The following is a 21,521-nucleotide window of genomic DNA, read 5'->3' as shown; positions in this document are numbered from 1 at the left end:
CACGTAGGCTCCCCTCAGCTTCCCGGGTGGCCCAACACCTGGGCAATCAAGGTATGGGGCCCACCTAGCTCAGCTGATCCCAGTGATCTCTCCTTGGAATTCTCTTTCCCTCGGGCAAGTTTACTTACAAATCAGTTCTTGCCTCGGAAAGAAAGCTTTCTTTCCAGATCCTCTAAGGGTATTTGTGCGAGCCTCTGGGGGGTGGAAATTTTCCACACCGGGAAAGTCGGGGAGCAGCCCTCCTGGCGGGAACGCGTGGACATGGGCCGTGGCGGGAAGGGTGCGGGGAGCGGCTCAGCGTGGCGAGAGGTGGTGTGGGGCGGGCGCCGCCCCCGCAAGGCTGTCTATTTAGGGCGCGGCGGCGGGCGGGAGCCGCTGGGGCTGCGCTCATGGCTGCCCTGGGGGACGAGGTCCTGGACGGCTTCATGTACCCCACGTGCGCCGCGTACTCGTACTCGTACCCCTACCCTGCCGCCGCCAAGGGAGGGGGCGGCTGGCGGCCCCGCAGCGGGGGCTGCCCCGCGTCCTCGTCGTCGTCGTCGCCCAGGGCGGCCCCGGCCTTCCCGGGCTGCGGGCAGCTGACGGCCGCCGAGTACCTCGACAGCTACCAGCGGGCGCAGCTCACGGCGCTCCTGTCGCAGGTGAGCCCAGGCCTGGCCGCGCGGCCGCGCAGGGCCGGCAGCCGGGACGCGGCGGTGCAGGTGAACCCGCGCCGCGACGTCTCGGTGCAGTGCTCGCTGGGGCGGCGCTCGCTGCCGCGCCGGGCGCGGGACCCCGGCCCCGACCCCGACCCCGCCGGCGCTGGCCCGCAGGGCGCGGCGGGCGGCTCGGCACCCCCGCGGCCGGCCCGCCGCGGCCCCGCGCACGGCAGCCCCCCGGGCGGCGGCCCGCGGCCCGTGCGCTTCCCGCGCACCGTCGCCGTGTACTCGCCCGTGGTCTCCCGCTGCCTGACCGCCCTCCTGCACGGGGCCGAGACCGCGCCGGACGCGGAGCCGGCGCCGCCGCCGAGGCCCCGAGGCCCGGAGCAGCGAGAGCGGGCGGCGAGGGAGGCGCCGCAGCCCGCGGAGGAGGCCGAGGCCCGCGCGGCGGTGCGGGCGAGCTGGGAGCAGCCGGCGGCCGGGCCGGCGCTGCCGCCGCGGGAGCCCCGGGCCGGCGAGGGGGCGCCGCGGCGCGCGCCCGGGAGCCCGGAGCAGCCGCCGCCGCGGGGCGCGGCCCAGGACGCCGAGGGCGAGAAGGCGCCGCCGCGGAGCCTCGAGCCGGGCAAGGAGCGCCCGCGTTTCCAGGTGAGGCCCGAGGCGCCCGCGGACCGGCCGGGCGCGCGTTCCCGTCCCTGCCCCCGGGGGCCGCCCGGGACCCGTGGAGGCGCTGGGCTGCCTGAGGCGCGGGGCACGTTTGTGTGCCTTTCCGCTGCTTTTGACGGTTGCACGTGTCATCTTTCTCTAACAGTAGCGTTAATAGCCTTTTTGACGGCGACTGTAAAACATTAGCGCCACAGGCTGGCGAGGGAGAGACGCACCTTTAACATTCTGAGCGTATTTGCTGTGTGAAACCCTGGTCGTGGGCACGTAGTCCAGTGTCGACTGTACGTTCGGGTGGCATAGGTTGGGTAGCAGCAGAACAGCAGTGAACTTGCTGGCAGGAGAGTCGATTCCCAAGGATCCCATTCACGTTTCTTAATTTAACTGGCAAAAGCAGTAATAGGAGACTTCTGGGATGCTGGTCAGCTCGCCCCGGATTCCTGCCCAAATTTCCAGAGCTGCTACTGGAATCTAGAGCTTCTATAGTGCCTCTTAGGATCTTTCCTTGCTCTTAAACACCCTTACTCAGAAAACATAACATTGCGGGAGCGTTCGGACTGTGGAGGGCTGGTTCACACTAGCTGAACCCTAATGGGCTGGAGTACACTGAGTGCAGTGGTGTCCCCAGGAAAGTGGAAAGGCGTAACAGGTACCTTGGGGTCCAGAGGAGTCCTCTAATGTCTCTTCTACAGCCATCCCAGGGCTGTTTGGGTGTGGGGTGGTGGGAAGGAGAGGAGTGAATCAAGTTGTCCACAACTGATCTTAATTCTTAAACTTCCTGGACTTCAGTTTGCTCACCTGTGAAATGGCTGCGTTTCTTCCAGTTCTAAAGGCCCAGTTCCCAAAACTTATGACTGGTTTCTCACTGGCAGGAAAGCTTAAGAACAAAGCAATACTACCTCATGTTTAACATGAGTTGTGGCTTATCTTAGGTTTCTGGTACTACCGTTTGGTGGAAACTTAACTGGCAGCATAGAGAAGTTAATGTTGGGTGAGCACTTTAAAATACTTAAACAGTGTTGTTCCTCTTCAGCTTAACCACTTCCCTGTGTGCATGTTCTGGAGTCAAATTATCCTACAGACAAAAAGGTCTCTAAAGACTGTTCAGAGAAGTTTGGATGTTTGGCCTTTCCTTTGCCTGTCTGAGGGAAAATACTTAATTGTCGATTTGCTTTATGAACCAAGTTTATGTATAAACTTTTTTGGGCCCACGCTTGCTTAAGTGCTTAATTAAGCCATTAGCTCACCCAATTACTACCTTGTGGAAACTAATTTGAACCTGACCCTACTTTCCTACATGATCTAGAATGAAGTTGCCAATTTTAAATAAGTCCTTACCAGCTTCTGAAATGAAGGATAATAATTCAGATGTCATGTTGGTTAAACTCTGGTATCCTTTTGTTCAGTTCTTGGAGCAGAAATATGGCTATTATCACTGCAAGGAGTGCAACATCCGATGGGAAAGTGCCTATGTGTGGTGTGTACAAGGCACTAACAAGGTAAGAATTACCATGTGACTGGCATCTGACAGAAGTGTCAAGAGGGTTTTGCTTTAAGTTTTTCCTCTCATCACAGGTTTATTTCAAGCAGTTTTGCAGAACTTGTCAAAAGTCTTACAACCCATACCGAGTGGAGGATATCACCTGTCAAGTAAGTCAAATGTTTGCGTTTTGTGTCTGAACGGGGTGGTGGCAGAGGGCATTAGTTTTTTGGACATGTTTCCTAAAAGAGGCTGGGTTCCCAGTGACTTTCAGGTTTTGACAGCTTTTTGTAGGTGTTTAGAAGTAATATTGAACGATAATACTCAACTGAGAAACAGGGTTTTGATGTCAGTTTCCTTCTCCCCTTGTTAGCATTCTTTAAAGACTTACCTCACTTGTAATATGGAAGAATGCCTTACTTGCTGCTCAGTGCAATGTAAGAGAAAGCAAACTGAAAAATAGAATACCGTTCTAGCATGAGGTGGTAAAGGTGCTTATTTTGCCCAAACGATTTTTATGAAGTATATGCCTAAGTTAGAGTACTTAGCATAAGCACAGGATTTTAAAGTTCATTCTTGTCTGAGCTCTCAAAAGGAGGATTTGTTTTAAAGATGCCAAGATTTATGCAGTTAAATAGTAACATTGCTTGTTTATTAACTAAGCACTGTACTATGCTGAGGGGCTTAGATAGTATGAGGAAAGCGACTAAACTTGCTAGTTATCCCACAGCTCGTGGAGCCTGACCTACAGTTGAGACAGCCTAACGCGCTTGACTTGAACGCTGAAAACATCATCATCATCGTAGGTGGGGTGGAGAGAAAAACCAAGTGTGGCAAAGTGTTTAGATTCACTTAGATCGAGGCAGAGTAGGCTAAGGTTCTAAAGTAGGAAGTCTTAATCACCGTTTTTGACTCAGCAGTTTTCCCTTCTGCCCCAGCTTGAGGTCATTTGCAGCAGGTTGGGGTGAGGGACAAGGTCAGCCAGCCCCTGGATGCCAGGCCTGCCCCTCAGCTTGCTCCTAGTCACCAGCCTCACACAATAGCTTTCCTTGTTTTGCAGCGCTTTTAAATTCTTCTCCCTGGTTTTTCCTCCACTCTTCAAGTACAGGAAGACTCTCTGTAAGGACATTGTATTTCAAAAGAAACATCCCAATTCTGAACTAAATCTTATGCAACATGGGCCCACAACAAATGGTTAATCACCCTCTACTAACCCTATCTTTCCTAGAAGGGATAGACGAGATTAGCGCAGGGCTTTGCTTAGAGTGCATTCAGTAATTATTTGAATGAACTAGAAGATATAGGAAATCACCAAGGGTTTATCTTTGTGTCTCACTTTGATTTTTCAGAGTTGTAAACAGACTAGATGCTCCTGCTCAGTAAAACTTCGCCACGTTGACCCTAAAAGGCCCCATCGTCAAGATTTGTGTGGGAGATGCAAAGGCAAACGTCTATCCTGTGACAGCACTTTCAGCTTCAAATATATTATTTAAACGAATGTAAAAAATTCGTCCTGAATGTGTGCTAGTGGAGCAGACAACGTAGCTTTTCTTCCATGCCCCTGCTCTCTGCCTTTCCCTCCTCAAACTACTTCAGGAAAGGCTGTATTTTTGACAAAGCCTTTAAATAAAAGTATTGCAAAACAATTGATAGATTGGATACAGTCTTACGTTTTTAAAAATATTTAGGAGAGCTTGTCCTGTGCTAACAATCTGGGCCTGTGACTTTACCTTTATTAATATTTATACAGTGCATCTGGAGCAGCTAGGCTCTGAACTAATAGATGTAATGTTTACGGCTTATGTGGGTCTGACGTTTTTAACCAAGATGTTGAATAGAGAGAAGTCATCTAACTCTTAAAATAAGCATGCTTCTGAAGGAGATAAACATGCCTTCTGGTAACTGTGAGTGGCTGGCTAGCTGTGGGTGGGAGCTTCAGCGCATTCCAGTGATCTGGTTAGCAGGTAACTGCTGGGGCAGGAAGGCTGAACAAAACTGAGTTAATCACAATCTCACAGATGGGGCTTGGAACACGGTGGCTAAGTGAGCAGCTGCTTTAAGATGTTAAATAATTTCATCAAATGGACTTCAGGTGGTAACTTAAAAAATAGGCCTAAATGTACTTTAAAGATCTTCAAGTGAGTTTGACAGCTTTAGTTTTTATTGGCTTGCACTTACATAATTGGACAATTTTACACCATCTAACCTAGGGATTCCCATCCTAACTGCTGAATAGCTTCCAACACCAAGGAAGGCCCCAATCTTGGGTTGCCTTGGTCAGGGATGGCACTTCAGGTAGAGCTTCGGGATTCTATTGAAATCAATTGAGGGCTCTTAGATTAATGGTTACAGAAACCACATAACCACAGGAACTGGGTGCATATTATGCCTTTTTCCAATTTTCTAACCATCTCATATAAGTTAACCTTTACTACCTTAGAGGGCCCATACAAGTTAAGTCTGTTAAATCTCAGATGCTTTGTTGATAGACAAGTGTGTGGAATAAAAGCTAAAACAAGTTCGAGGTCTTTAGAGCCCCTGTAGCAAGGGAAAAATCCCATCAGCATCCATATGGCCCTAGAAAGGTGCTTGTAAAAATGCAGATTTCCAGGCCCTTGCTCCTACTTAATCACCATCTGACACATTTAACACACTCCAGGTGCTGCTTATGGAATTGAACTGTGAAAACCAGTAGTCACTTTGCACTTAACTACAGAAAAATACAGCTGTGGCCCTTGATCTTACAGAGCTTCCAGTGCAGCCCAAAGATTGCTGCATAAAAATGTCGTGTGAGCATGGCAGAGCTAGCTAAGTGCTATAATAGGGCATCTGACTTGGGGAAGTCATAGAAGCCTTGCTTAAACATTTCAGTTGAGCTGTAGTTTGGATGAGTGGAATTAGATCAAGAGAGGAAGGAGAAAATTTCCAGACTAAGCTAACACATGCCAAGGCCCAGCGGTAGAGCAAACCAGGAGGAAACCACGGTGCTAGAACACTGACAGGACAGGGATGGGCATGGCTGGCGAGACTGGCAGGACTTCTTAGATGTGCTCAAGAGGACCGTTCTTTGTGATCAGTGAGGATCTATTCAAAGGTTTTAAAGCTGAGGCGGGGCACAGATTCACTTTAAAAAGCAATAATCACTACAGAACGGATGCCTGTATACCAGTAAGGAGACTGGTCAGACAAAATGGTGGGGCCAGAGAGTAATGAGCAACAACTCTAGGTGTGAGTGAAGGTCTGATGTGCCTTATTCTGTCACTTGTCACTGCTGATTTAGTTGAGGGTTGGGGCGGGGATAGGAAACTCAATTGACTCACATAGCATGCAAATGGTATGTGTATAATATGCACTCAGTAAGTCCTAAATGAACCAAGGTACAGTAGATACTTGCAATGGGTCCTAAGAGAGAAATTCACTGGCTATTAACGGGGGTAGTTAAGTCATTCTTCAATATTATTTGCTTTTAATTTTCCTAACAGTACCTAATCCTCTTTTACAGTTGAGAAAGCAAGAATTGAACTGTTTTACTTGGTTGGCATTCAGACACTGGACAAAGTGGCACAAAAACATTTTTGTCATAAGAGTTAGGGTGTTATTTTAGCAATGAAAATGCGCTGTTAAACTGTATGTATACAATCAGAAATCTAGAATATGCCGTTTTTTAAGTGAACGACTGAGGGGCTAGAAGTACTCCAGATTGTTCTTTTCTTTGTCAAGAGAAGTGAGTCTAATTCTCTTCATATTTCCTATATTTGCTAAAGTGACAGTGGAATGCTTTGAAAATTTAAAGTCATAAAACAATTATAATTACATTGATTCTAATATGATTCCCTTCCTCTTAGGTTGTGCTGGTGTGGTATATGAGCAGTTTTCACAAACCTACAGGAGGGAAGCTTACTCTGAAATGGTGAGTCTGTTCCAAGAGAATGTGTAACTACTTCTTGAATTTAAGATAGATTATAGGTTGTACCCATACTATATTTCATATCACTAAAAATAGGAAATATTTTCTACATTGTGTAAAAACCCTTTTGCCTTCTATTTTAGAAACATCACAGGGAAACTGCCAGATCTTTTCTGGTGTTATTTTACAAACTCACTGTTTAAAAATGATTAATTTAGTGGGCCAAAGGAAAAAGGGCTCTGAGTGGAACTAGAAGTATTTAATAAAGGATGTGATATACTTTCATGAATGCAAACTTTGGATTCAGAGGACAAGGAGCAAGAAGTATGGGTTTGCCAAAAATCCTCTTACAAAGGTACAATCTTAATGACTGCATCTTGATTTTTATGGGTGTATTCATTTTTATTACATCATTAATAGACTTACATATAAATATGAAAAGCCAATCTCAACTGTTTGAAAGGTTTGGTTTGGGTAATCAACTAATTTTGTTCTCCCCCATTTAAGGAAAACTAAGAATAATGAAGGTAACATTTGAAAAGTTTCTTAATGATGCACACTATAGTCATTCATCCTTTCTTAAAATACAACAGAAACCAACAGCTACAATGCTTTTTATTTTAACAAAAAGGATAGGTGAGAAAAATAGGGGGCTGATAAGATGTAAAGTGTGGTGTGTCTCTGGACACCAGCCCTCTGTTCCTGCCCCACACCCAAAAGTTATTAAATAATTTAAAGGACACCATTTACAGTACCAGAACACCATCAAAATAATTGTTTTTATCAGGGTCAAAAAATACAGTGATTATGAATGTGCCGTGACCAGTTATGGAATTTTACAGGTAACAACTACAGTCAGCAGTCCAACGGTGTGCACAGTGCCTTCAATTAATGCACTTGAGCATAATTACGTTTCTGGCAGGGTCCACACCCCCAAGAAAAGGCAAAGCTAAGCATTTCATTTCTACATTCTAAACTCTGGAATCAGAGCCCAGTTTAAAAGGAGAGTCACAGTGGATAAGAGATGCTTATAAAAAATACAAGGTGTTCCTTTCAAATCAGAGGAATTATGGGACTACATTCATTTCTTTTACAAAATGCTATTTAAAAAAGGACAGAGACTCCAGTTCATGTTATGCTACAGACTTAGACAGTGAATAAGTATATTGCATGTTTTGGTAGTCGGTCTTCAGGCTTCCTTTAATTTTCCCCCGTAGCCCCAGGTTCCTTTAGGGTGAAACGTGTGAGTCCTGAATAAACATATAAAAATGCATTTGTATCTCTCTTCTCTCTTCTTGAATTCTGCAGACTTTGGAGCCTGCAAGTCATATATTCTACCATCAATGACCACAATTTTTTCTTTAGCTTTGTACACCCATTCTTGTGTAACAGTGCATTGCACAAATGTACAAGAAAATACTGGTTTTAATCTATACAGTTCTATAATAATTATGGAGTAAAATAAGTTAACTTTTCTAATGAGAATAGCTGACGGACAGCATACATCTTTATTTTACATTTTAAAGTCTCTGCAGGCATCTACTTTGGTTAGTTATCAACAATCGTAACATAAGCACTGATCAGAGAACTGAGCAGCATTCCAATAACGTTAACAGATATATTATTTCTTTTCGAAATACTGGGAAAGCCCAGTTTTAAAATATTAAAATGTTCTAACATTTACACACTATGAAGAGTTAGATCTAATAAAATAAAATTTTTTCAAAAATAATCTTGCAGTGCTCTTTCAGGCATGCTCTGAGACGTTATTACCAAACATCCATACCTTGAAAATATGACTATCACATATTCACACATCCCAGCTCACACACACACAATTCCTTATACAGACTAAAAAACAAAACACCCACACCCTTATCCCACATGTTGAAAAATCAATGGTTTTGCAAATAAGTCTTTCTGTGTATATCTATCCGACTGGATGTTCTTCATGTAGATGATTTATAGATTATACTTATGACTGCTAGAAACCCAAGCAGCTCTGCAGGTCTTCAGCTAAAATGAACCAGCCTTGATTTCAGCCTCATTTCACCTGCTTTCCAATGTCTCAGTATTAGAGGCCATTATTGCAAACATTCTTACAATTCTTTTTCCAGAAAGTAATGTATGTATTTGTATGCATCACTTTTAGCCCTTTTCTGTTCACATAGGTTAAGTAATTTAAAAATTCCGTCTTCACACAGTTATTGTCGGAGGTATTGGCAGCTGTTAAACAATTAGTTTCTTCAGATCTTTGATTCTGACATTCTTTTTTATCTTGATTATTAGGTACACACTGGTTGGAGGAGATACTGCCAAAAAAAGTTATCGGTGAATTGCAAGGGTTCATAAAAGGTGCTTGTTAATATTCTTAATCATCTTTAGTTTCTTTCCTAAATGCCAAAGTTTCTCAAAATCCAGTGCTCACCAAACTTCCAATTGGTTTGGCCTGTGCTAGAAGTTGGTATGATTGCACCATGCGTAGAGACTCTCTTATTTCTAGATTGAGTTCCATCAATTTGTAGTTGGCTTCTGACATGTCCAGGTCAGAGCCTATAACTGCAAAGCTTCCTGTCTGGCCCAGCGTCTGATGATGAAAATATATGTGTAACAGTGTCTGCACAGGGTCATCTTCACAACTGCCAAAGATATCGTGGGGCCAGAGAGATCTGAAAATAGACAATATTTTTAAGTCCTGAGATTCAATCAAGCAATTATTAACTACATTTAAGTTAATACCTTTGACGACAAAATTTACTTACAAATCACCGAGCATCTGCTTTAATATGTGAACAGATATATTACTGAAAATTTCACTGAGAGTGAACAAAATTTAAAATTCGTGTCATTTTACTGACAGCCACAGAAAACCACAAAGTCAATGTTTTTCTTTCACTAAGACATGATATTGAAACATTAAATTGAAAACCAAAACCCATTCACTGTAAACCCCTAGTCCAGGTGTAGAGGCATCTCCTTTAAATCCAGTCACACTTTACCTGAAAGCTTTGACCTGTCCCACAGCTGATATAAATTCTTTATTTTTCAAAGTTTCAATTAAAGAATGAATGGCAGTTTCTATAGTAGTTTGTGCAGCTTTGGAAATGTCAATTTCTTCGTTTTCTGAAGCAGACTCAGCTTCTTTGAGGATACTTTCCAGTTGGGCAAGTTCCTCTGACATGTTGATGACCTAAAACAAATACATCTTTTTAAGGGATCTATTTGTATATTCAGTAACAAAAAGAGCATTTAATTGGCTGTGAAGATAGATTTGATAGTATAGTATTTTAAAGATTTGCAAATGTTAAACTTACTAGTTAAGGGCAGTTACTATTTTAAGTTTTTTATTCAGTAGGGATAATTTTAGCCACCAAATACTTTAGTCTTTAAATACTCTTGATAAAACAGGCTGTGGTAAATACAAAATAAATGTAATAAACAAGACAGGCTGTAACTAATGTATATATTGGTTTTACCATGTGATATAGACTTCATCTTGGACAGTAAAAATACATTTACTGTTATGAAGAATCATGAAAATTTTTTTGACTGCAAAGTCCTTATATTTTAAAAGGTTATTTACTCAGTATATTTTATATAAACCACTGTGTGTGTGTTTAAGTTTAACCATTTAAAAAGATTAAATCATTTTCCCAGTGATAGTTTTAATATCAGTGGCTGACAATGGGGAAAAAAGAAGTCATTAAACATTCAAAGTGGTTTTGACATGCTTACTTTTGTGTGTGTTACTAGAACTACAGAAATAATATATGGACAAGATGTTAGGAGGTTTCATAATATCATGTTATGCCTTTATCAATGTTGTACAGACTTTTGATCAGAGATAATCTGTTGCAGCTACTGAAACCTTTAAGGTCTTGAACCTTTTAAGATTATTGGATATCTACTTTTTTACTTACTGATAGGAACAGAAATCACACATTTCAAAAAAAACAATTCTGGAAAAAAATGATTCACTATACATGACTTTTGACTAAAGCTCTCCCACAAGGAGTATGTATGTGTGTATATATTTTAATTTTCTAGGATCGGTTACTGATGCTTGGTACAACTGAGTATTTACCTCTGCTTCATTTTTTATTGTATTTACTTGGTTGATAAGTTTACAGTAGGCTTGGAACAGAAGTAGCAATTGAAAATGCAATTTGTATAACCTTCGGCAGAGCTCCAGTTCCTAGAAATAAATAACAATGCATTAAATTTAGGTGCAATTTTCTGTATTTGACTAGGCTGCATATTTCCAATAAAAATTTATAAATAAATGTTAAAATTGTCTTGGCATTTATTTTTCTGCAGTAAGCAAGTTAATACAGTGTGAAGCTGATGAAAGACAGATGAAAGATGCTTTGAAACTGATTAAAATAAAAATTTAAAAATATTGTTACATAATTCATTTTTAGTGTGAAGCCCATTTTGACACAAACTTTTTTAAGCAGGCAATACGCAGGCTGCTTTAAAAAGGATTCACTATAACTTAAAACTTTAAATTCATAACTCAGATGCATATACTTTTGCCTCATCAAGATGTATATCTCACTGCATTTATCAATAAGTGCTTGATAAAGCAAAGTAAAATTAGATAACCTTCTACTTAAAAATGAATTCATTTTTCTAAAATAAACCCCACTTTGTAATCTCATTGAAGTAAGACAATGAAATTAACATGCACTGATTTAAAATCAGGAAATTTAAAAGATGTTAGTTATAAATGTATTAAAAGGCAACTGCTAGTTGTACATATTATGAAATTTCATAATTTTTATAGGACCATTTCACAGATTAGGACTACGCAAACCTGAAGCACATACTACTCTTAAAGTAGATCATGACAACACCGCTAGGCCACAGATGGCAAGTGAAAACCAGTTTGTTTGACACGGATAAGTAGTCTATAAATTAAGACAGGTCACTTACTGCTAGAATTTCCATTTGCTAAGCAAGAAGGTGATCGGGTCACAAAAATACAAAGGAAGAAAAAGACCAAGAATTAGTGTAAGAAATCACTTTATCTAGGGTCACAGATGTCCTAGGCAAATTGGAGAACATTTAATTACACCCCAAAGAAAAATGTATGATGCTATCTGCAGAATAAAACTTTTTAAACATTTACTGTAACAATCCAGGGTGTTTTTAACACTTTGCCAAATAACTAAATTACATTAGGCTATAGTTTATTTCTGTGTAAAAGTTACAAAGAATAAAATCGAACTAATGTGATTTGGGAAATCTATTATACCTGGTCCTTAGCTAGGTTTTTTATAGCCTTTCAAAAAACAAAAACACCCAAACGTCATAAGATTTTTCTTAGTAAACTGGAAAATTTCTGATTAGAAAATAAATGAATTAGTTCTCAGAAAAGAACTGGCTTATATAATACTTACTCATGAGATAAGCTTTGGAGTGGCTCATCCTAGGCTACCTACCTTTTACTGTCTACTTAGGTCCTATTGTTGACATAACTGGTGCTGAGACAGAAGGTAAAATATCGAAAGCAGATGTCTTTTCGACTGCATTTCAAATTCAATTTAGTAAACTTCAGAAATTCAACACAACTAAGTTTGAATCAAATGAACTAAGGTCTATAAAATACATAGGGAAACATCTAGTTTATGGACTTTTTAAAAATTATTACATTAATATATTTACAGCCATTTGGACCTAGTTTCATTAATGGAGAAAATGACTTCTAATTAAAACTGCAATTGCCATAATGTAAATATTGCTTCTCAAAATACCTTTTGAGGTCTGCTTTTTCTAAGTAGTTTCCTCTGAAGGACTATTTACAGAACATTTATTCCTATCAATTTAGAAAGGATTTGCTAAGCAAAGGTGAACTTTAGCTCTATACAGCTTACCATAAATTATGTAGAGAATCATTCTGTGAACACTAGTTGAGCACAATCCCATGTTAAACTTATTAGCATATCTAAATTTCTTAGGTTTTACCTTATACAGTTTTATATGGAAACTAATAACTGAGTTTTAAACACTTTCTTTTTTTTTTAAAGCATAAATAAAATAGAACTGACTCTATAGGCATATATCTACAGCCTCTACTTTGGGACATAATGGAAACCACTGATAAAGTTTATGCTCACCACAATTGTAGGAAATAACACAAATGTAATTAATTCTATAGCTCTGAATTACCAGAAATGACACTAAATATGCTAACACTATATTTTAAATTATTGCTTCTTAAGCATATTGACATTTGTATATACATTCTCTTTTCATTTATTTTCCAATAATTATTGATGGGTTATTATACAAAAAGGCTAAAAGGTACACAGGGACAGGTAGCAGATAATGTATAAAAAGGATCCCCAGTCTCAAGGAGCTGAATATGAAAGGAGAAGATGTAAATGAAATCTTAAATGTATAGAGTTTTCAATTTTCATTTAGTAAAAAACCTAGAGCTATATTAGCTGATGTAGACTCGTGGAGATGGAGCTCATTTTCTTCAAGGTAGAAGGGATATTAGAAATCACTTAGTCTAAACACCTAATTTATATAGGAAAAAGAGAGTTAATATTACTTGCTTAAGCCATGCAGTTAAATAGTGGCAAAGACAATTCAAACCAAAGGATCTAATTCTAGTCTAGGGTTAATTCCTTGTTTTGCCTCCTTTCTTTCTTTATACACATGATTTGACAATTTCTTTATAACAGCAGGATTTGCTTAGGTTTGAATCTTAATTTTAACTACTTAGTCATTTTAGATAAGTTAGTTTCTCTGAGCCTCAATTCTTCATCTGCAAAATGGGGATAATTATAGCATCTACTAGACATGAGTTGTGAGGACAGAGACAATGAACGTGACATGCTTATTAGCACAGTGCCTGGCAAATAGGTAACATTTATGGAGAGTACACTATATTTTCTCAATGTTTCAGTTTTGTTTAAACTTCAAAAAAGTACTTTTACAGTGACCAGAAATCTATAATCTAACTGGTGTTGAAAAAGATTAGGATCTGATGTCAAATTCAGGGGTCATTATTTGAGGAACGCCTTTTGCCCATATGAAGTCACACTCCTAGTAGAATAATTTGTAGCTCTTACTTTATCCTCACTTTATGTAATGTATGTGTTATGCATGTGCACTTTTCTCTAAGAAATTATATTACTAGTTTCACTGAATTTTATACTAGCAAAAACCATTACAGTTTATACTGTCAGAATTTCATGTTTAGAAAGGCTAACATGAATGTATATAACGTCACTCCTAGGTTTGCTTTCCTGACCAATTTATCTGCTGAATACAAAGGCAGAACAAAGATTTCTTTAAAGAGGCAGATCCGACTAAAAGTTGCCTTGGACTGTCCAGATAGCCATCAAGCTTATCTATTGAATGTTATTAAACTTCAGTCACAAGCTGGTCATTCATTTTTATTAAAGTGAATTTTTCATTACTAAGCCAATATTTCATTGAACCTAACTTTTACAAAGATTGTTCTGATAACAAAAATGAAAAGTGTTAATAAAAATATTTTTTTATTTCGAAAAATATTAAATAGAGGGCATTTGAGCATAAGTATTATTTTACCTGATATAGAAATATAGCAAAACTAAGAATAAGAGACTTACTTGTGCATCTGTGTTGATCCTATACACGTCTTCTTTGGCACCAAATGTTCTCTTACAGTTGTCTAACCACTGAAGAAGTAACAGTGAATTTTAACACAGTGATTATATGATACACAATGACATTTGTTAATATAACAGCCTGTGCGTATAAAACAAACTTAAAAATTAATCTGAATTGCAAGGATTGGTTGTAGACAGAGCCTTTCATCTTCATTTGAGCCTGTTTATATGCAACAAAGCAGAGTGGGATGGTCCCGTCAGTGTAACGAGATGCGCACACCCACGAGTGCTTACTAATGGAAACGGGACAAAGGGTCTTCGACCCAGGGACTTGTGGTGCTCCACTTCAGGAAAGAGTATTCCTCATTTTGCAGGTTTTATTGGAAATCTTCACAATCTATACCTGACCTTTGTCTAATGTAAGACAGGGAAATGAAAAATGTGCTGCTCCTCTGTTCAATTTAATAAAGGCAACTTAGAAAGAATTAACAAGGTCCAGTTGCTTATGAAGAGTGTAATTCTCAGGAGACTAGTGTCAGTTTTAATTAATGAAACAGAAACCAAAATCCATTTTAAATCTTGTTTTATTTTTTTCTTCCTCTTTTGGACAGTAATGAATGACAAAACATGTTATCTCCAAAGAATATTGCATATAGAAGCCAAATGGTGTTTTCCCTTATCCAGAGGCTATTTCTGAAGTTGAATATTTATTTAAAGTACCTTTTCTTGGTCAAATAAAAATAAAATAATAGCACTGTGGTTTAGTGGGGGCGGGGGGGGGGCACATTGGAGTCACAGAACATCCAAACTGATGTAAAGGCTAAGAGCCTCAAGTTAAGCTCCTGGGTTTTGATAGTTTAATAATATTACCGATTCTTTTGATTTTCTAGTTCTTTTTTAGATGTAATAGATCAAACAATAATACAAATACGAATGAAAAATATTAGGTCTTTGAAAAAAAATTAGCTACGTTAAGTTTACCTTTTGAAAATATTTCAGTACTAGACATTTAAAACTCTCAACTGTAGCTTAACGATCTACATGCAAAGAATTGAAATGAAACATCTCGGTTATTTCAAAAAAATCTCTTTGACCTTATGTCCCTTTTATTCCAGTCCCTCAGATGCATAAGCCTTTAGGCTCTTTGCTTGACAGCATCTCTAAAGAAAAACATGTTAAGCTTTTCTAGTGAGATACGGCTGCTGGTAGCCATTGTCAAAAGCTACCCAGAAGATTTCTTTATATGAGCATAATTCAGTCAACACCATGGAATTTGTGCATTAGTCTTTATTCACACAAAATGTTACAGTGCTTATGCACTTACTCATCAATAATCTAGTCTAATTTGTCCAATTATACTAATACATTTGGAAAAAAATAATTATTTAATGGCCTATTCTTACTAAATATTTATATGGCATGTCTAGTGATGTGGCATTTGGGGGGCACTATTTAACATAATCATTTCTGATTTTTATTCAGTTAGAAGATGAGCTCCAACCCTTTAGTGCTACGGCTGCATCCTGCCCTGGGAAGCACAGGTCTACATCTTCTCAGCTAGTATATATAGCACACAGGAGATAGTCTGTGTGCAGAAGGCCCGCCCGTGCACAGCTCATCAGTGTTCCTGTCATGATGTGTTCTTTACTCAAGGCTCAGGTGAAGGTTAAAATTTAACCTGAGAGGGTTGTCTTCTGGGCATGATGGACTAGCTTGCATAAGGCCAGTCCTCCAAGGTCATCTATAGAAGCTGAATACCATCAGCCAGGATATAGGGAGTAAGAGGAAAGTCCTGAAGGGAGCCCTACACTGATCCCAGTGTTTACTCAAGGGGTGCCTGCTTACTCACACCTCTAAGTATAGAGGTTGAAGAGGAAGTGCTGGCCTACAGTTTCATTATGCTGGGAAAAAAGGTAAGGAGCTACTGGAGGGCCAAGATCCAAGAGAAGAGAAAACTGAAGGCAAGGGAACACAATAGTTTGTGTAGTTTCCTCCTGGGGACACTTGCTGTTCCTACATTTATCATGTGCAGGAGGAGAGACTAAAAAACCAAGCAGCAGCATCTGGGAACCTAAAAAAGTAAGCAGAAATTTCTGGTCCAATCCCTCGATCCCTGCCAAGATGGCAGGGTCCTGATAAATACCTCAGGCTTTCACTCATGATCCTTGGATGACCCAAGGGTTAATAAAAGAATGTATAACTAAAAAACTATTAAAGGAGAAAAACTAAGTAATTAAAATACTCAGTTGATACAAAAGAAGGAAAAAAAAAAGGAAGCTAGGACAAGAAATAGTGAGATGGTAGCTCAAGAATGAATCAAGATTCATTTTCCTACCCTCACACAAATATTTAATTGATTCAGGAAAATTTTCTTGAAAATAACATTCTTTTGCCACTGCATTGTAACAGCACTTTTGTTGTAAATTTTATGACTATATATATGTGGGTCTGTTATTGGATTTTCTTTTATATATCCTATGACTCAGCAATTCCACTCTTAGACATTCAACAAATATGCAAACACATATATGCAAAATGTCTGTACGAGTGTGTACATGGCACTATTATTTATAAGATGACCAGAGCTTTTCTGATGTTGAAAACTCCTTCCTCTTCTCCAATCTGTCATTATTTTTTTGGTCCAAATATAAGATCCTCTCTCCCTTGTAAGGGAAGAAAGCCCCATTATAAGAATTTTCTTATAGTGTATTCTCTCCTGAAAATAATCCCCCAATCTAAAATTACCATCTGTCAAGGCCTAAGGTCATATCTCTATTCCATCAAGTTTTCCTATTAGCTCAAGTGACCTTTCTTTGGAAATCACAGTATGGCAGCAATTTTCTTTTAGACCTGTACAATTTTGCAAAGTCTCTTTCATTACCAGTACTTTCACTTATAAATGACACTTTACTTTTGTTACTGATTATTCATGTACAGAATTCACACCTTTTATTCTTATCTAGAATATTAAAATAATACAAGTCAGGTTTTATAATTCATTTTTCGTAAGTCTTTACATGTGATAGATACTTAAAACTTATTAGTGAAAGACTCATCTACTCTAGAAAAAACACACCCATTGTATATAGTTTATATAAAATTTGTAAAAAGCAGCATTTTTTTCTTTAAGTTTTCCTGCTCCTGTTAATTGAAAACATTTACTCTCAGGGAACAGAACTACAGCTTTTTCATGCCAGGCTGGATCGAAGAAATATTTCTTAGCAGGTAATAGCTATTATCTGCTACATGCTTCTTTCTCCTCTTGCTTGCCCATGCGCACACACACATCATAAGAAAAAGATCACAACTATGTCAAAGGCTGCAGATTTTCTAGACCGCAATATCATAATGTATTCTTAGAGCAATACTGCTTTTATTTCCCCCACTTGCCATGTTGACAGCAACTACACAGTCTCTATATAGAAGCTTTTTATAAAGCAGTGGTTTTCCATTGTGCTCTTAGAGGGCTGATTTCTAAAAGCTAGAGAAAGGAAGTCACTGGACAGAGAGCTCAAAGGCTTCACCACTCTCAGTAAAACCCCACGGCAAGTGTGGAGGGGTCAGTCCTCTTTCCTACCTCAGCTATTCAGCTGCCAGGTTAACTCTTCTATCGTCAAAAGCAAACCACTCTTTACTTGTGGTAAAAAAGAGACTGACCTGCTCAGCTGCTTCTCTTTTGGCATTGTAAGTATCCAGGTGTTCTTGCAACTCCAAAACACTGAACTTGAGTGTTTCTAGCAAATCACATGACATCAGCTGTCAAATCAGAAACACATTGATCCAGATTACCATTTCTGATCCCAATCATGAGACTTGACAACTTTTGGGTCATAGAATTTCTGTTAGTTGGCCTGTGGCCTAACTTGCTACCAGCGTCTCTTACTGTACTCTGTCCCTCTGAGGGCTGATCTTTCACTGAGACAGAGTAGGAATATAGCAAGGTTTTCGGAATGTCAGTAAGGACTAGCAGGCCTTCAAATATGCTTCTAAAAACTGGCTCAGGCAAGAAATAGCACATCAGAACATATACCTTAAATGCAATACCTTCTTAAACCTTAATTCTTTATCACAATACACTATCTCTGAATGTGCTTGGAAACAAGATGAGACCACTCCCCACCCCCAGACCAAGGAGCTCTGGGTTCTTCATGGAGGCAGGTCAAGCCCCCTCCTACCCAATTTTCTTCAGGAATTGGGAAAAGTATAAATCCCTAGAGCGTGACTTTTTAGATTCCCAATCTAGGACTCTGTGGTGGGTGAGGGCAGGGAGGGGTCAGAATCAGAAATAGTTATAAGTCACTGCATATAATATACTGGAATTGTATTTTGCTAGATATTCATAATCTAGAAAATCATGCATTGACACACTTTAAAATTCTGAGTTCTTTTACATAGCTCATTCATGGAATGGTACCATCAGATTTTGTATTTATAATGAGCCGTCATGTAAAACTTACCGTTTCAGCATCTACAAAGACGGTTGGGCATTCTGAACACATCATCATCACTTCTAACGAACTTTTAAATTTGGTACCAATGCGCTGCAGACTCTCGCCAAGAAAGCTGACTGCCTCATTAGTTATGTCTCCAAACTTTCTTTGAATTGTCTACGGAGAAAAGCATAAGAAAAAGTTTAATATTTCGTAAGAAAGCATCTTTTTATCTTTAAGTAAAGAAGTTTATTAATTAGGGCAATCTTTTAAAATTATTGTTGTGATGCAGAATTCTGAGAACTGATCTGTTAATCCATATTTCTAGGCACTTCTTTAGGAAACATTTTAATTTCTAAAAAAGGGTCAAAGATTTACAAAATACTATGAAAAAAGAAACTACTGATGCCCCTATTTCTGAGATTTTTTTGTTAGAAGAGAGGGAATGAAAACATGTTGCACGCCCTTGGAATAAAGTCCTCACGTGTCTGAGGAGTTAGCTCTTCTAAAGTTAGGTTCTACCTGAAAGAAAATTTTGGTAAACGTAGTTTACTATTCTTAGCTATGGGTTGCCACCTTACTTTAATTAAAGTCATACAAATGCGTTAAGAATAACATCTTCTCAAAACTCAATATTCATTTACATAAAACATTCAGACTGTGTCTGACCCATAGTGAGCACTCGAATCAGATTATATTAACAGTAGTATAATAATTACACAAATAGTTAATGTGTACCTACATGTATATGTGTAGCACTGTTAGGTATCATTATGATTAGTTAAGAAAAAAAAAAAAGCATAAGTCACAGTCCCCAGCATCAAGAAGTTTAGAATATCATTGGAAAGAAAGGAATATAAACAGAAAACCAAGTAGCAATATAAATACAGAAATAAATAAATGCTCCAATTAATGAGTACTAAATCTCCTCTCTTCCAGGAGGGAGAGACTGGAGATTGCTGTGGTTGGGAAAGCTTTAGTGACAATATCTATGTAGCAGGTAGCATTTCTCTGTGCCTTTCTCTCCCTAGTTACAGGATACTAAAAATGTATCTACATTCCATAGGTTTGTTGTAAGAATTAAATACTTACATGTAAAGCATTTAGCATAGTGCCTAACATGTAGTGAGTACTCAATAAGTGTTACTTATTATTATTATTGTTGTTATTGTTATTAGGATTGAGAGCAACCTTACCTAAAATTTTAAGGTCCCCATACAGTAATGAAAGTGCCAATTAATTTACCACTAAATTATAAACTTTTATGATACCAAATGTGAGCTCCTTGAAGGCAAGGATCTTTATATTTCCTACTGGTGCCCAGTATGCTGCAGGAAACTTACCAGTTGTTTTGAAGTTTTATTCTAATTGCCTTAAGGGAGATATCTGTAACAGTCATTGTATTAAGAACCGGCTGTACGACAGTGTCACAATGTAAATCTAAATATCACTATCTTAGGAAAAAAATTTTTTTTAATGAAAATCAGTAGGATATTAAAGTTTTAGATACTGATCTTAGACCAAAAAACCATAACTTTATCAGGTAACTATAACATGAATGCACAAACCTTAAACCTCACTGACCTGAAACAGCCTGGAAAACACATGAAAAGTAAACACTGCACAGGACCCATCGGTGTCGGACAGCATCTGACTGACGTGGCAACGCCAGGCTTCCTCTTCATCATCACATGCTACCGGCTGAAAAGCGGCTATTATGGCAGAGAGAAACGGTGATGGTAGAGGTGATGTCTGTACTTCTGGAAAACCATCTTGCTCTTCTTCATCTTGACTATTAACACAAATACCAAAGTAATCATAATACTATCTTAGAAGAATAGATTCAATTACTTAAAATAGTTTTAGTCATCTAACGTAGATTTTTAGGTATGTGTAACAACCAAAACTTTGTAAGGAAGCACAAATAAACAGATTTCTGTGTTCTTTCTACTTAGCATCTTTGTAATTAGAAACCCAATTTCATGCAAATACCTAAAAACAACCCAAATCCTATAATATGCTGGGAACTATGGACTAATTTCAATAATGTCTATGAATAACTCAGATTAGAATGCTTTAATTTTAAATAAACAAACTCATAGATACATACAAGAGAATGGTGGTTACCAGAGAGTGAGGAGGGTGAGGAAGAATGAACTGGATAAAGGAGGGCAAATATATGGTAATGGAAAAAAACTAGACTTTCGGTAGAGCATACAGTTGAATTATAACGTATACCTGAAATTTATATAATCTTATTAACCAACATTACCTCGATAAACTTAAAAAAAAAAGTTTTCATTTTAAATGCTCAGTTTTGGAGGCTTTTGATTTGAACAGGCCCAAATTGATGATGATAATATTTAAAAAGTTTTGGTTGTGCACTTTTGTGTAAAGTTGCTGTATTAGGTGCGTTGTATGGATTGTTTCATTCAATTTTTACGGCCACTCTATGAAGTTAGGTACTATTATGATCTCAGTTTTCCTGATGAGAAAAAAAAAGTTTAGGGAGGTTAAATACGTGCCTAGGTTTTTGGGTAGGAAATGGCAGAACCAGAATTTGAAACCAGGACTATGGGTCCAAACCTGATATTGAAAGCCATGACACATGCTGCCAGCTCAACTATTTCGTGAACACATACTGTGTACCTGGCAGTAACAGAATTGACTCAAAAGAAACTTAAGACGTAGCTAGTTTCTTTAAGGAATTTATAATCCCGAAGGTCTGATAATAGGCATAAAAATGTAACAATAAAAAAAGACAAAGATGTATTTGGGCTGGACAGTTTAAGAAGTATG

General features: G+C 39.0%; 2 protein-coding genes across 14 annotated transcripts in view; one reads left to right on the top strand and one right to left on the bottom strand.

The window, feature by feature from the left end:
• The first annotated feature begins 389 nt into the window (after positions 1-389).
• Positions 390-6,318, top strand: ZAR1 (zygote arrest 1). The gene is made up of 4 exons (XM_016128146.2): positions 390-1,283; positions 2,705-2,797; positions 2,874-2,948; positions 4,128-6,318. The coding sequence occupies exons 1-4, from the start codon at positions 390-392 to the stop codon at positions 4,269-4,271; spliced, it is 1,206 nt and encodes a 401-aa protein (XP_015983632.2). The 3' UTR covers positions 4,272-6,318.
• A 964-nt stretch (positions 6,319-7,282) lies between these two features.
• The window catches only part of FRYL (FRY like transcription coactivator), a 228,821-nt gene continuing 214,582 nt past the window's right edge, over positions 7,283-21,521 (bottom strand). For 10 of the 13 annotated variants that reach the window (XM_016128140.2, XM_016128138.2, XM_016128139.2 and 7 more), the window contains 8 exons: positions 20,307-20,514; positions 18,750-18,899; positions 17,950-18,048; positions 14,293-14,361; positions 11,621-11,638; positions 10,770-10,880; positions 9,685-9,875; positions 7,283-9,354 (listed from right to left, as the gene is read on the bottom strand). In XM_016128140.2, coding sequence (XP_015983626.2) covers positions 9,096-9,354; positions 9,685-9,875; positions 10,770-10,880; positions 11,621-11,638; positions 14,293-14,361; positions 17,950-18,048; positions 18,750-18,899; positions 20,307-20,514 — 1,105 coding nt within the window. In that variant the 3' untranslated portion in view covers positions 7,283-9,095. The remainder of the gene's footprint in view (positions 9,355-9,684; positions 9,876-10,769; positions 10,881-11,620; positions 11,639-14,292; positions 14,362-17,949; positions 18,049-18,749; positions 18,900-20,306; positions 20,515-21,521) is intronic. The other 3 variants (XM_016128135.2, XM_016128137.2, XM_036227952.1) reach the window with 1 other exon arrangement.

This window comes from Rousettus aegyptiacus, unplaced genomic scaffold (genome assembly GCF_014176215.1).
Source record: "Rousettus aegyptiacus isolate mRouAeg1 unplaced genomic scaffold, mRouAeg1.p scaffold_m13_p_10, whole genome shotgun sequence".
NCBI lineage: Eukaryota > Metazoa > Chordata > Mammalia > Chiroptera > Pteropodidae > Rousettus > Rousettus aegyptiacus.
Note: the sequence above shows the minus strand (reverse complement) of the source record. Positions and strands in the feature narration are given on the sequence as shown.